The sequence below is a fragment of the Gaeumannomyces tritici genome, assembly GCF_000145635.1.
Source record: "Gaeumannomyces tritici R3-111a-1 unplaced genomic scaffold supercont2.7, whole genome shotgun sequence".
NCBI classification, from domain to species: Eukaryota; Fungi; Ascomycota; class Sordariomycetes; order Magnaporthales; family Magnaporthaceae; genus Gaeumannomyces; species Gaeumannomyces tritici.
In genome coordinates, this window is record NW_008804551.1 from 1,311,412 (window position 1) to 1,326,264 (window position 14,853).

The 14,853-nt window shown below is 59.1% G+C and overlaps 4 protein-coding genes and 1 non-coding gene across 5 annotated transcripts; all 5 read right to left on the bottom strand.

Moving 5' to 3' along the window:
* Positions 1–3,699: 3,699 nt before the first annotated feature.
* On the bottom strand, positions 3,700–4,939 carry GGTG_11755 (hypothetical protein; the record flags this gene model as incomplete). Its single annotated transcript, XM_009229646.1, has 3 exons — positions 3,700–3,824; positions 3,877–3,917; positions 4,755–4,939. The coding sequence occupies 3 exons, from the start codon at positions 4,937–4,939 to the stop codon at positions 3,700–3,702; spliced, it is 351 nt and encodes a 116-aa protein (XP_009227910.1).
* Positions 4,940–5,968: 1,029 nt separating this feature from the next.
* Positions 5,969–7,997, bottom strand: GGTG_11756 (aspartate-semialdehyde dehydrogenase). The gene is made up of 3 exons (XM_009229647.1): positions 7,778–7,997; positions 6,626–7,618; positions 5,969–6,376 (listed from the first exon to the last, which is right to left on the bottom strand). Exons 1-3 carry the CDS (start codon positions 7,806–7,808, stop codon positions 6,309–6,311), a joined length of 1,092 nt encoding a protein of 363 aa, XP_009227911.1. The 5' UTR covers positions 7,809–7,997; the 3' UTR covers positions 5,969–6,308.
* Positions 7,998–8,231: 234 nt separating this feature from the next.
* Positions 8,232–8,341, bottom strand: GGTG_20234. The gene has a single exon. It is a non-coding gene; the product is annotated as a tRNA-Leu (tRNA).
* A 102-nt stretch (positions 8,342–8,443) lies between these two features.
* Positions 8,444–11,921, bottom strand: GGTG_11757 (hypothetical protein). The gene is made up of 6 exons (XM_009229648.1): positions 11,359–11,921; positions 11,174–11,245; positions 10,400–11,062; positions 10,126–10,305; positions 9,774–10,051; positions 8,444–9,689 (listed from the first exon to the last, which is right to left on the bottom strand). Exons 1-6 carry the CDS (start codon positions 11,553–11,555, stop codon positions 8,584–8,586), a joined length of 2,496 nt encoding a protein of 831 aa, XP_009227912.1. The 5' UTR covers positions 11,556–11,921; the 3' UTR covers positions 8,444–8,583.
* Positions 11,922–12,350: 429 nt separating this feature from the next.
* Positions 12,351–14,582, bottom strand: GGTG_11758 (hypothetical protein; the record flags this gene model as incomplete). Its single annotated transcript, XM_009229649.1, has 4 exons — positions 12,351–12,601; positions 12,656–13,065; positions 13,290–14,277; positions 14,489–14,582. 4 exons carry the CDS (start codon positions 14,580–14,582, stop codon positions 12,351–12,353), a joined length of 1,743 nt encoding a protein of 580 aa, XP_009227913.1.
* Between the last annotated feature and the right edge of the window lie 271 nt (positions 14,583–14,853).

Below are 14,853 nucleotides of genomic sequence, written 5' to 3' on the forward strand. Positions count from 1 at the left end.
GTAAAGAAGAAAAAGAGCAGGAATAAAAAGGGAAATAAAAAAGAGAAATGGGGCACTACTGCAGTCTAGCAATGGACGAGTGGCACATCGCTTCGTCCAAGAACCACCCAAAGAGGGAGACGAGACAAGATTGACACCCGTACCCCCTGCCAGGCATGTGTGCCGCCTCGCACGCGAATTACCGCCCGCCAAGGGGCAGTCCCCTAGGGATCCTCCAAGAAGCCAGGTGCTGTTAGGTACCTAGATACAAATCCGGATTGGTCATGTAGGGCGCGGCGTGTGCTGTCAATTGTCCTTGTTGCGGTAAGGACCCGAGGGTTTCCTTTTTTTTTTCTTTTTTTTTTTGGTTGCTCTTCTTCCATGCATGTCTATCTCATTCGGGGTGCGAAAAATGTGTGATCAAGTCGCTGATTGGTCCAACTGACAAGCAGAGCAAACAGCACGTAGTCGTCACTCTGTTGTCAGTCGGCCGGATGCAGCGAGCTAGCAGCAGGAATAGCAAATCAACAATCGAAAAAAAAAACAAAAAAAAACGACGACAGGCCGTCATCAAATGAGTAGGGATCGCAGAAGTTCTTTTCACGCAGTGGCTTGATAATAGAGTTCCTCATCCGAAGCCCTTTTCCAGACCATTTATTGAATTAAACCGGCTTGAGAGGGTAAAACATGGGAGCTCGATCCCCTCTTTCAGGAAAGGTCAGCTCAGCGAGATGGCAGGGATCCCAACCCACGAATGATGGTTCATTGCTGGGATCCGCGGGGGGCCACATCATGGATTGCGTGCTATCCACCCAGTCGAGCGTCCACGTGCATGGGACTGTGCCGTTCGGTTCCAAGCTTCGCTTTGCTAGCTTGTAACTAACAGAGGTGGTACTCCAATGGCTTCAAGCTTTTTCCTTCTATCTCTCTCGTTTAGTCACCCCCACGCGTTGGTGGTCTCGCAAGCTTCGAGCCGCAAAGCCGCCCCTCCCAATGCGGCTGCACAAAGTGGCAGGCTGGCACTTGGCTCGGTTTCCATCTTCATGTGCGCGCGGCAGAGCTTTGCAAGCCTGCTCTGCAGCATCTCTCTTTCCAACCGCAAACAGACGGGAAATAAAAGGGAAGAAAGAAAAAAGCGGGTCCAGAGTCACAGTCAAATACTAAGATACCCAACGCCGCATGCACGTCACATGGCGACGAGCCGGGGAGACAAGAGGAGTGGCTGGGCCCGGCGTTGGGGCGCTTTTTTTTGGCCCCTGGCGCTGCTCATGTTCAACTTTTTCGGCACTGAGCGCCCAAGAACCAAGATCCCGGGCTTGCTGGCATCCTAGGGAGAAGACGGCCGATTTGTCAAGGAGCGGTCTGGAAGATGCTCACACCTTTGGCCCATGACCGAGCCCATCACATCACGCCGCGTCTCTCACTGTCCCTCCCTCGCGCCAACGCTAACACATCATCTCTCCCCCTCCCCCACTCGGTCCTGTCGTCACCTTTTTTTTCTCTTTGTGTCCGTCACCTTGACGGTGTGGGACTAGCGCAAAAAATGGCGTGTGGGGGGTGAGGTGAGGAACGGTGAGGAGGTCTTGGAGCTAGGCCATCCCGTACCTGCGCCAAAGATGGAGGGGGACGGAGGAGAATGAAAGGAGCGATGATGGTGGTGGGTGGCGTTTTGCCCGCGCGTGTGGCCGACTGCGGCCTGATTCGGCTCATTTTGCTCAACCACACGGCACCATCTTTTGCTTTTCTCATGTTGCTGCTGGGGGACGGGCCCCGATCGCTGTTCATGATCCAACGACCAGCCAAAAACCCGTCGCCGCTAGGGATTGGGTGCGCAAGTGCTGACCGGCACATATGACCCGCCCTGGCTAGCCCGGCTCCCAAGCCCTGGCGGGCACGGCGGCCATCCAATCAAAGCTGTCGTTTCCCTCCCCGGGCTTTTTGCTTTTACTCTGTTTCTCTCTCTTTGGACGCCTTCGTCTGTGTTCTTGTCATTACTCTCGTCAGGGGACGAGTGGTAGTGGTAGTGGTAGCCCAGGTGGAGTGAGGGTGGGCCTGTCGCGGGCGGGCGATAAGGCGAAATGAGAAAGAAGAAAAATGAGGGGCGCGCTATCAATTACACGCTTCCAAGACCAACGATGTCCTGCACGATCCCGAGGGCCCATGGCCTGCTTTCCTTCCGATTGGCGGGCTGGGGGTGAGGCTACCTGGGGGCGCCAAATTGGTCTCGAGGTTCGGCGTTGGGCCAAAGCAAAAAAAAAGAGAGACCTCTCAAGCGAGATGTTTGACTGCTACCACCCACCTCTCTTCGCGCCAGCCTCAATAGTGGTAATTCACGTTCGGCGTTCGGCGCGCGTGCGGCGAGCTTGTGCTCTTGGCAATTCGACCCGTCAACCAGGAAGCCGAGCTAAAGCGTAAAACAAGTTCGTATTCCGCCATGAACGGCTCACCGTTCCTGCATCGGGTGGTCATTCCTCCTCCGCTGGTGGCGACATTTTCGGCTTTCAGCGGGTAAAAGACGGAATCCAAAAAACAGTTGCGAGACAACACGGCACATAAAACGCCAAATGCTCCGAACCGTCCAGATTTCAGCCTCAGCCGCTTGGCCGCTGCGCATCAGAGATGCAGGTCGCGTTTGGAGGGGGTGCCCGGGCGTCTGCACGGAAATAGACACCTACCTAGTCCACAGCCCGGGCCAGACATCAGACGCAAAACGGGGACGTTCTCGAACCGAGAAAGAGCCTTTTCGCTCTCTGATGCTTGTTTCAGCTGGCACCGTCGCCGTCCTTATCTCGCTTGCATTTGCCTGGACGGCGGATGCCGCATTACGCCAGAGACGCACAACCAAAAAAAGGCCCGGATAACGTCGTCACAGGCCATGTTTTTCGTTTTCTTTTTTTCTCTCTCTTCTTCTTTTGTTCGCTTGGCCCTCCGTGTGGCTCACTTGCTTCCTGGGCCCATCATGTGCACCCCAAAGCGCTCTGCCGCCCTACCAGACCCAACCAGCAAAATCTCTCGTCGTCTTATTTGTGCTCGCCCAGCTCGCCCCTTGCTGGCTAGACTTGCCAGATCGAGCACAACGGCAAAAGGTCCGAGTGGGCGGTCGATCCATGATTGGTAGGGAAGGTTCCGACCACTCACTGATCTGCTTGCTTCCCTTTTGGGGGATTTCAATATGTGATCTGTGTGCTCTCTCCCACCTGGGCTCTTGTTTCCTTGATTTTTTTTCTTTTGCTTGCATTTTTCTAGTCTGGTGACCCGCAAAGTACCAGTGAGAACGCGCCGACGGCACGGCTGGCTGCAGCAAGCAGCGCGCACAGCCCTTCATCTTTCTTGCCAATCGTTTTTTTCTTTCTTTCTTGGGTCATCCATCTTCTGCACGGCCAGCCGCAGCAGGCCCGGATCCAGCGAAAAAAAAAAAAAAAAACTAGCCCCTCCACATCCCCACCTTCGCTTGTGAGATGTCGTGCGTGGGGGGAGAGACAGCCTCTGCGGCCTCACGTGGCTACCAAGGCGGCTCCTTGCCTGACTGCATAGCCGCCCGTCCGCCACGGCAGCGCCCACTGGGTGCTGGGTCGAGGTCACAAGACGGCGAGGGGGTGGTGCCCTAGCCTTTAATTTTAATGGCCGATAGGCTCGACGCACCTCTCCGAGCCTCAATCGTCTCTACGTACCGCGCTCGACCGTGTAAGCCGATCGTGGCCCTAATCATCCCCAGCCGTGTCAGCCGGAGCGCCTCCCATGGCTAATGCTCACGTGCAGATACTTATGTCGGCTCTCCATGATGTTGAGGCGACTTCGTCTGAACTCTTGTCCGACGGCGACACGTCTCATGTCCGCCTCTGTTGCTATTATTGGCTTCCGTTGGGATGCTCCAACAGGTGGGTGTGTTTGACTCACCATTTCCATCTACAGTAATCGCTTTCGGCACTCTGGTCAGACTGGAGACATCATGTTTGTATCCATATGATACTTGGCGAGACGTGCTGGTAGCCGTGGGTGGATGGATAATGGATGGGTTGATGACTCGTGCCGCTCTTCCGCAGAGGGGAACATGGATTGGAATCGAGTCTGGTATTTGTCGCCTGGTTTCTACCAGCTTTGGGCAAATCACGTCAATCTCATCACGGGCTGGATTGTTGATGCGTCGGAAACGCAATCGCTTGCCGCGACATGGGAAATCTTACAGGCCTAGGCAATTTCTCCCCATCATAGCCCGGCTCTCCTCGAAACATGTTCCCTATTCTTGTCTCCATCACACTCTGCTTATGCTGACTCTTGGGACCATGAAGAGGCACGCGGGAAACATTTCTGCGTGGAGTGGCAATCGCTTTTTGGTTTGAACAGGTGGCCTGGTTGCAAAAAGGAGATTCTATTTTGTCTTGGAATGTCAAATGCCGAGTGATGTGATGGCGAGGGGATGGGAATAGCCGATTTCGGAGCTGCTCTATTTCCATCTGGGAATCTTTGTATTCACACAAGTTAGCTTGAAACCACTAGCACCATCATAGGATCTCACTTTGCAGGGAGGGTGGGATGCTGGACGTCGGGGTTGACGCAAGGGAGGAAGGCTGAGAAACAGACAGGTCGTGATGTGTGTGTTATGTGTGTGTTATGTGTGTGTTTGTGTGCCCTCCTCACCACCCACCCTCCACCCTTCCCCGACCACACCACATCGCAACGCCGCCTATACCGAGCAAGGCACAGCATTTCTGTGTCCCTATGGGTATAACGCTCCACGGCGGGCAGTAAAGGGCGTCGTGCACGGCGCAGCACACCTGTGCTGTCCTCGAGGCCGGCGGCGGGGTGCTGTGCATGGTGCGAGCCGCTTCTGGTATCCCGTCACGTCCCCCCCCTCCCCTCTTCTTCCCTCACCCTCGGCCAGGCTGTAAATGTCGCAGCCCGACCCCCTCATCTCAGAGTTTCCTCCGGTGTCGTCAAGATATTGAGTTTTCCATTCCATGGTTTCCTCTCCTTGCTCGTGTGCTCTGCCGTGTGACGCCAGCCCCGACCAGCTGGGAGGTGTCCGGCTCGCGTCCTCGGCTTGCTGGGATCGTGGGTGCTGTCTGCTTTTGAAACGAAACGAAACGAACCGCCAAGCTTAACGTCTATTCCCCCCCTGCGGACGAATGTACCTGGAAAGTAGCAAGGGAGGGGAAGGTGATATCGCCGTCATGCTGTAAACGGGATCATCTTGTGTTGGTCGTTTGTCTCGTCGCGGCACTCCCAATATTTCCCTCTTTTGGATGTAATGTACAAGAGGACTTCTTTCCCCGTACGACAAGACCACTCCCTCCCCCCACCGCCATCGTCATCGACCACCAAAATTGTGGGGGAGAGCGGCACACAAACGCATGGGTGGGACAGGAAACGAGCACACCCCCCTCCCAGTCGACATGCTCACCTTGTCGGTGCGAACTGCAGGCTTGGGAAGCCGGGTTCACCGGGCTATGGTTACCAGGGATCGAGCCAGTAATCTTGGGCCTTGCCTCTCTCCTTCTGCCCGTCGAGCCCACAGGCTGGGCTTTAGTTCCCCCGAAAAGCTGCGGTCTCCACACGGTTTCATCCGTCTGGATAATGTACGGATGTGATATGTGATATTGGGAAAGAGAGAAGAGAAAAGTGGGCTCGAGGGGATGCCAGCCCAACCCAGGGCGTCTGTCCGACCCCCCCATGCGCCCTTCCATCCTGTCCTCCCCGAGATATATAGGGATGCGTGTACCTGTGGTACCGTGCCCCAGGCTTTTCGGGGAGGTCATGGGCCCCGTAAGCTGGGAGGGGGGGTTACTCCGCGGTAGAGCATGTCTCCCAATGTTCTGCCACGCCATGTAGGTGCCTGACTCGAGGGGCTCCATGGCCGAACCCTCCCCCTTGCCATCCCAATCCTTGCCCCCTCCCAAAAGAAAAAGAAACAGGGCTGAAAGACCACACAGCCCGGGATACGGTAAGCCCACAGAGGGAAATGGATGTGATCACGGTAGCGAGGCAGTGTAACCGCTTCTCGGGTGTTGGGGCGGTCGATATCACACATGGTCTCGAGTCACCCCGGGCCCGGCAAGACACACACCACACAGGCACAGAGAGAGTATTGGGTGTCCATAATACGCCTTCTTTTTGGTCTTGTTTGACACCCTCTATAAACAAGTATGCAACCGCCACCAAACCCATTGTGACACCACCCGAATACGTTCCAGAGAAAACAGCTAGAGAAAATCATACCATTTTGATCGAGCCCGTTAGATCCTCCCTACATACCCCTCCCCCTATTTTTTACCCCTCTTTCGAACTCTAAAAGTTGATGCGGTCCACACACCCTCTCCCAGCCAGCTGGATCACAGGTAGCCCTTGAGGACAGCCGCTTCGGCATTCAGGATCGAGGATCCTGCTGCTCCAATGACGGCTAGTGACGGGGAAGGAGGAAAGAGCGGGGAGAGAAAGGCGAGACATGGTCAGCACTTGGTCGACTGGATGTGTTCTGCTGTGGCACGCGAGGAGTGGACCAGGGATGCAAGGTGTCGTGGGACCCAGGGCAAAAGTAGAGGACAAGTCTCTCGATTGTGACAGGCCGACGTGGGATTCGAAGTAGGGAACAGGGGGGTGGTTGGATGGAAGTAGAGAGAAAAAGACTCAGAAAAAAAAAAAGACTCACTATTGTGGCTCAGCGCCACAAACTTGATGTCGAATATGCCGCTCTCGTCCTCGCGCACGCGGCCGACGCTGACCGTGTAACCCCCGGACAGGTCGCGGTCCAGGCGGGGCTGGGGCCTGTCGTCCTCGTCGTGCACCAGGATGGAGGGCGAGGGCGCCGACGGGCAGCCGAGCGACTCGGCCTCGGACACGTACGACGCGAGCGCGGCCTTGACCTCTGCCGCGGCGGGCGCGGGCCTGTTTGCGAAGCGGAGCGAGACGCAGGCCGTGTGGCCATCGAGCACGGGCACGCGGTTGCAGGCGGCGCTGACCCTCAGGGCCGACTGCTCGACGAAGGCGGTCCCGTCGGCGGCCACGCCGCCCAGGATCTTGCGCGCCTCCGTCTCGAGCTTGTCCTCCTCCCCCTTGATGAAGGGCACCACGTTGTCGATGACGTCCATGGACGCCACGCCCGGGTAGCCCGCGCCCGAGACGGCCTGCATGGTCACGACCGAGGCGCAGTCGACGGGGCCGAAGCGCGCCTGCAGCGCCGCGAAGGGGATGACGAGCCCGATGACGGCGCAGTTGCTGTTGCACACCAGGAAACCCCTGGTCAGGTTGTGCAGCCGGCGCTGGTGCGGGATCAGCGACAGGTGCGGCAGGTTGACCGTCGGCACCACGAGCGGCACGACCGGGTCGCGCCGGTGGTTCTTGGCGTTTGAGAAGACGGCCAGGTCGGCGCGCAAAAAGTCCATCTCGACCTCGCCGGCCACGTCCGAGTCGAGCCCAGAGAAGACGATGTCGCAGTCGGCGAAGAGGTCGGGCCGGCACTCGCGCACGACGAGGTCGCCGACCGTCGCCGACATGGGCGCCGACTGCTTCCAGCGCGCCGCGTCGCGGTACCGCCTGCCCACCGACCGCGACGACGCGCCCACGGCCGTCAGCACGAAGGATGGGTGCTGCTGGAGCAGCAGGATGAAGCGCTGGCCCACCGAGCCGGTCGCGCCGAGCACGCCTGAGGAGGGGGGAAGAGGTTAGCGGTCTTGCATCGTAGCGTTGTCGACTTGTCTCTAGCTGCATGTGTCAGGGGATCCAGGGTGGTGCATCGAGTAGGGGGTAGGCCAATCCAATGCCCAAGTAACGCGCAGGACGAGGAGGTCGGTAGAAGACGCACCGCACTTCTTGACTGGGAACTCGGTCGTCATGATGTTCGAGAGGCTGCGATTAGTCTGTTGAAGTAAGTAATGCTTTCAATAACTGTAAATCCAGGAACAAGGTGACTCGACTCTCGCGATTTCCAGCGCAATCAAAAAAGGGGCGCAAAAGTCAGCAAAGATATCCTCGTTCCGTCATCGCAGCCCCAAGCGCCCCGCCAGCCCCCAAACGCCCCACCCGCTATCGGAGCGCCGCCAATCATTTTGTGGGGGTACTTGGCTGGCCTCTTGAACCCTGGCCCTGGCCACGGCACATCTGCCATCGGCTCCGCCTTCAGGGTCCTGGGTCCTGGGTCCTGGTTGATCTGGTCTAGCGGGCGGGGAGCTGTGGGAAACACGGCGAGAGCATTTATTTTTACCGCCGTAGAATATGCACAATGACTGGGGCGCGCAAAAGCAAAAGAAAAATCGGCTTGACTAGGACCAGGTTCGAACTGATGACTCTTGCGAGATATGTGTATCCCTTGTGGGGAAGAGAGGGATCTCTCTTGAAACATACGCCTTAACCACTCGGCCACCTAGCCTGTGCTGATTGAGGGTGGGCGGAAGCTCGCTGCTCCAGCTTATATTTTACGCCTCAAGTTGTGTACCTCATGGGTCAGAACCCGCTGTTTGACAGACACTGCAAACTACGGTGGGTGCGCGGCTCGGGTTTCAAAAGACATGGGGTGGTACATAAAGTGGGTATATGGAGCATGCATATCTAGTAGTACTAGTATCCAGATGATTGTCAGAGACAGTTGTATCCGCGAACAACGTCAAGGCATCAAAAGGTCATGTTGTCCGGCCCGCCATAGCTCCACTCGTTATTCATGGTCGTCCACAGGTCCTGGAATATGGCCGCCTGCGAGCTGCTGTCGAGATCGGCCATTGGATTGGCATTTCCTAGGCCCCCCACACCCCCACCGACACTGCCGCCCATCATGCCCATGGGAATGGGGGGATGGTCGGGAGGCACCGCCGGCGCCGCGGAGCCGTCGCCCCAGAGCGGGATGAAATTGTCAAACGAGCCGTCGAGCATGGGGCAGCCGCGCATCGACTTGTCCAGCCCTACCCGCATGTCCGACGTCATGGCCGCGTGGGGGTTGCCGCTAGCGACACCGTTCCCACCACCAAAGAACCCACCACCGGCGCTGCCGGCTCCGAAGCCGCCTAGAAACATGGACATGACGGTGGGGGATGATACGGGTGGTGACACAGGCGTCGACGCCGCGGCGGCGGCCGGCACCTCGGCGGGCGGGAGCTGGGCGACGCGCCGCTCGAACTTGCGCTTGACGACGCTGAAGACGAGCTTGGTGGCGCACACCACGTTCATATGCGGGTTGATTCTGGCGGCCACGGCGGCGGCGTTGCTAGCGCTGCCTCCGCTGATGATCTCGTCGTAGAAGTCGTCACAGTCGCCCGAGATTATGGCCAAGAACCGCCCCAGCTCAAGCTCGCGCCGCCCGCGCGCCCCGTCCCAAAGCGGGCACGTCGGCATGTCGAACGAGAGCCGGAAGCAGACCACGACGGCGAAGACGACGCGGGCCCACTCAACCGTGCTGAAGTTTGCAAACTCCTCGTCGGGCGCCGCCGGGGGGTCGCCGCCGTCTTGGAACAGTGCTGCCGTCGATGGTGTTTGCAGCGGCATTGCCGTCGACTCCGATGCGGCCTGCGTCCAGTTGGGCGACGGCTGTGGGGTATCTTCTCGCGTGATGCTGGCCAGGAATTCGAGGAACGTGCGGAGGGTCGGCAGGGCCAGTGCCAGTCTGACGGGGTCCTGGTTGGGGTCTAAGGCGTGGCCTGGGCGTTGCGCCTTCATCAATGAGGGCTTCCAAAGATGTGAGCTGTAAAGATATATCTCGGTCGAGAGGGACGAGACAAGCATAACGGCTGGTGGTGTCAAGACATGTTAGTCGCCCCGCGTTGCCCGATGCGATAAAAGGACCAGAATGTATGGCGGGAGCGGAAACATACGTGTCTTGGCAACATCTTCGGGAATCCGGCTCTTCCACTCGCGGAACTGGGCCTCAAGGCCCCTTAGCATCGTGTCGACCTGGTACTGGGAGCGCTGGCCTTTCTCCTGAGCCGCAGTCAAGCTGGCCGTCTCTTCGACGAGGTGCTGGTTGCGTACAAGCCACGGGAGCACGCGGTCACTCGCTTGGGTTCCCTCCCGCTCGAGGATATCGCAACACGCGGCTGTCCAGGCTGTGAACTGAAGTGACGCGGGTCGTGCTATGTACGCCATGGCTCGGCTGGGCGTTTGCGTATGAATAGTCAGTCTTCTGGATAGTATTGAAGGGCTGAAAAGAACGGGGGAGAAGCTTACGCCACGACGAGATAGTAGCAGCACAGATACGCTCTAATGGCCTGCAGGCGTTCCTCGCCAGCGAATCCTGCCTGTTCGATGCCCTCGGGCTGGTCTAGTTCCAGGTCCTGAACGAGGTCGACGGCCATGCGCATGTACTGAGAAGCCTGTTTGCTTTTCGGCCGCAGATGAACTGGATACCTATTCGTCCCCAACGATTAACGTCGCAACTCTTTTCTTCCTCCACAAATCATCCATGTTCCAGAGACAGCGAGGTGAACGGAGAGTATCTCACCAGGCACAATAAACCAGCAAGCCGACCAGCAGCTCAACGGTCCGCTCCCCCCCAGCGACAAACTTGAGACCAAGGACCTTGCGGAACTCCTCATCGTACAGGCTACCCCTGCCGCCGCGCAGGGCTACGCGGGCGCCGCTGGCGGCAGCCAGTACGGCGAGCAGCACAAAGGGGCGGTCGCGGGCCAGGCTGGACACCGTGTCGTGCTCGCTGACGGCGGCGACGGGGAAGTACGGGTCCATGCTACGGCGGAAGGCGGCCAGCAGCGCCGTGGCGCTGTCGAGGTTGAACTGAGGACGCCGGAGGCCTAGCGTCATCGGCGAGAGCGGCTCGGCGCTGGGTTGCACCGACGAGAAGCCGCCTGTGGTCGTGGTGGCGTTTGTGGTGGCGGCACTGTGGCCCGTGGAGGACGGCGTGGTGGCCGAGGCGGCGGTGCGGGTGCTGCTGCTCCAGGCGCCGCCGTGGGCCATGTCGCTGCCTGCGTCGTCGAAGAAGTCGCCATCGTAGGGTGGCGACGGCATGAGCTTGTCGATGTAGGCCTCGTGGGAGTCCCGCAGCACGGCCAGCGGGTCCTCCAGGTGCTCCTCCTTGGGCAAAGGGACGTCAATCGTAAAGGTTTTGGAGGGGCCTGGCGGCGGTGGCGGTCTCTCTGCTGCCGATGTTCTGTTTTGCAGCGGAGCCAAACAGGCTGTGTTAGTAAAAGGGGGCATGCGTCTCTATAACCACCCCTTTACAGAGATACACTTGGGGCGCAACATTCAAGGGCCGACGCACTGCTTGGATAGCCTTGGCCGCCTGGTACGAGGACCGGTCTTGAAGACGCATTCGCGCTTTGATTCTAAGCATCTATATATTTGGCGATAGATGACACAAAGAAGTCAGCAGGCTGGAGGTCTACTGATAACCCGGGGCCTCGAGGAGAGTCGAGACCGGGCTGGTGGACTATCCCAAGCACCCACCTGCGGCAAATGCCTGGCTGTCTACTCGAGGTGCACTTGACCTTGGCCGCGCGACAGCTCTCGCAGGCGTAGGTCATCTTGGCCTGCGGGCCCTGGGAGGTGGCGCTAGCGCTGCCATCACCAGCACAGCTGGGGGCATTGGCAGTGGCTGTGGTCGTGGCCGTAGCCGTGGCGCCTGGGCTAGTAAAGTGATCCATGGTGGGCAGCCCAGGTGTGAACAGGTGTGAACAATTGTGTCTTTCTCGCTTCCAGTTGTCAGCTCCACATGAGCTTTGGCAAGGGATGGCTGGGCAAGATTGTGGATGGGCCAACACTCCAACAGCATCAGCAGGCGTGATCGGGGCAGAAGCTGAGGCTAGATTGGTGGTCAAATCTCCGACTGGGTTCGGACAGTCTCTTGCGGGCGTGGGCAGCTAGCAGCCTTGTGGCCGTGGGGATTTGGCAGTTTAAGAAACCCCGGGGCGAACCGAGCATGAAGCCTCCGACCCACGTCGGCGTCTCAGGAACGAAGGGTGCCAGCATTCCAAGACGCCCGCGGATGCCATCAGCTGCGTCGGCTGCACGGTGCTGATCCCTGCATGGTGCCCTCGCGCCCTGCTGCAGACCCAACACCCCAGGCAGCCGCCGGTATCAGTTTGTCAGCAGGGTCTAGGCCTGGGTGGGGTTCCGTGGCACTGTGCTTAGCGATGGAGGCAGGAGCAGCCGCACGGTGCAGATTTCCAAGTAGGACAAAAAGAGGAAGGGGCAGACATCGTGATCATCAACCAACTCTGAAGCCACCCGACGCCGCTTGGCAGTCAATTGCTAACAAGCGCACGGCGCCCAGTCCCAGCCCAGCCGACTCATGACTCCAGTCTTCAAAATGTTTCACCTTTATTTGTTCGCCGCTTCGCGGAAATACAAGATGCAAAAACCAATATCTCACCTTGTTACAAAAGCCCAGAGCGACCCAAATCGAAAAACAAAGGCCAGCACAAACCAGCGCCAGCCTTCTACGGCAATCCCATAAACAATTCCAGCATTTTGTGGTAGTTGGGCGTCCCCAGCCCTGTCACAGGGTCCCATCCTTGGACGGCCTCGAAGCCCTCAGTGCCGCGGCCTGGGTTCTTGCCGCTGGTGATATCGTTGAGTGCTTCTGGGTGCTCGTACAGCACCGCGTTGACGAACCCGACCGCCGACTTGCCCGCCGCCATGCGCTTTTCGTTGATGAGTGTCAGCATCGATGCGAAGGCAGGTGCCGACGCTGATCAAACGCCCATCAGTTAGCAAGAGCCGGGACCGGGGTGGGACCATAAACTTTCGCACGCGCTCTCGGGCGTGTGTACCGTCGACCCGTTCAGCACCTGCGCCGCCCCGACCGATGTCACCCAGGGGCAGGTGCTGGGGAAAGACGGGTTGAAGATGCCCGAGGTGCTGTTGGCGGTGCCCTCGACATATGCACCCGTTATCGGATCCACGCACATGTTGCCGTTGCCCGCCACCCCCGAATCTCCGGACGAGAAAACAACCGACACGCCCCGAAGCCCGAGCTTCATGTACTCGAGGCACTGCCGCTGCTCGTACTTGTCGCCCAGGTCCGCCTCGTTGTAGCCGTAGCTGGTTGACAGCACGTTGGTGATGGCCGGCGTGCCGCATCCCACTCGAGGGGGGTACTGCCCGTCGACGTTGGGGTCCTTGGAGCCGCCGCCGTCGAAGCCGCAGCACTCGCTGTCGACGCGTCCAGGAAGTTGTTGAAGCTCGCCGACTGCACCGGGTCGCCCACCTGGAAGAGCGTGGTGCGCTGCGGATGCACCAGCGCCATGGCGTACTGTAGGTCCAGCGACGTCTCGCCGTCAAAGTCGAAGCCGCGGTCCTTGCGCTGCACCCCGCCGTCTGCCACCAGCGTCACGATCGGTTGCTTGCCTTTGAGCTACGGCTCGAACTTGGCGAACCACATGTCCATGTCCTCCTGCAGGAACGCCTGCGGCGAGTACTCGATTACGCCCAGCGTGTTGCCGCCGACTGCCGTCTCGCCGGGTGGGAGCGAGCAGAGGGCGCGTAGGCACTGCGGTGTGATCATGGCATCGCAGCTGCTCAGCTCCAGCACCAGGTTTGAGCCGTCAACCATGTCATCCCGCTTGGGATGAAATCCCGAGTTTGGTTTCCCCAAAAGCCCAGGACGGCCCTCCTTCTTCCCTTGCGTGTCAGCCAGAACCGGCCATGCCGTTGCCGTTGCTGCTGTCCCTGCCTCCGTGTCTTGCCGGGATAGAAGTAGCTTTGCGTGCCCCTCTCCAGACAGCGCCACCCGCTTCCCCATCCTCCCCTCCCTCACCCTCCCGTCAAAATGCACCGTCGGCGTTACGATGTCGACGTGTTCAACCATGTGCTCTGGCAGGTGATATCCCTCGCAGGCGACGTGTCTCGCCCCGTGGCCCGCGTGGCTGTAAACGTGGTATTCGGTCCGCAGCAAAGCTTCGGCCTCTCCCGCCGTCGCCTCGAACGCGAGCCAGTTGCGGCCGCTGCTGAGTCGGACCCTGCCCCTGGCGATCCCGCCATCCTCCTCGAGCCACCGCAGCACCGCCTCGACCCGGTGCCGCTCCGGCGCGAACGTCTCGACCACCAGCTCCGCGTTCCAGTGCCGCCCGTACTCGGGCGACGACGGGTGCGACACGGCCGCCATGAACTCGGCCGCCCGCTCGAGGTTGCGCTGCGTCAGCCCGACCCGCATCGAGAGCGTCGCGCGCCCGTCCAGCCGCGAGTGCCGCCTCCAGGTGCCCCGAGCCGGCGGCGCCACCTCATGGAGGACGTGGCTTGTCGGCGGGGCCGGGCCGGCTGCGGATGTGATGTCATGGCTTCGCTCGTTCCCTGCTGGGGCACTCGCTGCTAGTGACGCTGCCGCAAGGGCGGCGGCGAGGAAGCCGAGGATGGCGCTCGCATGCTCTTGGAACCACAATCGCTAACAATATCCGTACAGAGAATGGCACAGCGAAGGTGCGAATCGCTCCAATATGGTTTCTTGTCTATCTCTATCTATTCTTGCTTTACACGATCGAGGGCAAATAGTAATAATACATGCCTCGATACCTGAGACTGCGAGGTTTACCGCGGCCCGGCTTCACAACCGAGAGACCATGGTGCTGTCTGTGCCTACTGTGCAGTGCAGACGAGCGGTGAAAACCCGAACGACTCCTGTCCGGGCACGCATCGTAGTTGATCACTTCTGCTCGCTGCAGATGCGAACGCATGCGGTTTGTGTACGAAACTAGTTTCAAAAAGTGACGGCTTTGACAGCCAGTCCGCAGCGTGTTTCTATGTCAGAAGACGGGACGAATGGCATCAATCAATGCCGTTCCAAGCCGTGGTAGCCAACCTCGCGTGCCTGGGCACCGAACCGGACGTCGTTGGCATGTTTGAAGCGACAGTGAAACAACTCCGTTGGCGTGTCTGTTATTATTGTATTCTCCGACCGTCTCTTCTATCGCCCTAACTTGCGCTCGGTCGAGCCGTGCCTGGTGC

Excerpts from the sequence above, each read along its gene's own strand:
- GGTG_11756 (XM_009229647.1), bottom strand. The coding sequence starts at position 7,808 with ATGACGACCGAGTTCCCAGTCAAGAAGTGCG. Across the intron at positions 7,619-7,777 it reads GTTCCCAGTCAAGAAGTGCG|GCGTGCTCGGCGCGACCGGC; the intron begins GTGCGTCTTCTA and ends CCCCCTCCTCAG. Across the intron at positions 6,377-6,625 it reads TGTGGCGCTGAGCCACAATA|CCGTCATTGGAGCAGCAGGA; the intron begins GTGAGTCTTTTT and ends CCCCGTCACTAG.
- GGTG_11757 (XM_009229648.1), bottom strand. The coding sequence starts at position 11,555 with ATGGATCACTTTACTAGCCCAGGCGCCACGGCTACGGCCACGACCACA. Across the intron at positions 11,063-11,173 it reads CGGCCAAGGCTATCCAAGCA|AACATCGGCAGCAGAGAGAC; the intron begins GTGCGTCGGCCC and ends GCTGCAAAACAG. Across the intron at positions 9,690-9,773 it reads CGAAGATGTTGCCAAGACAC|CCGTTATGCTTGTCTCGTCC; the intron begins GTATGTTTCCGC and ends TGACACCACCAG.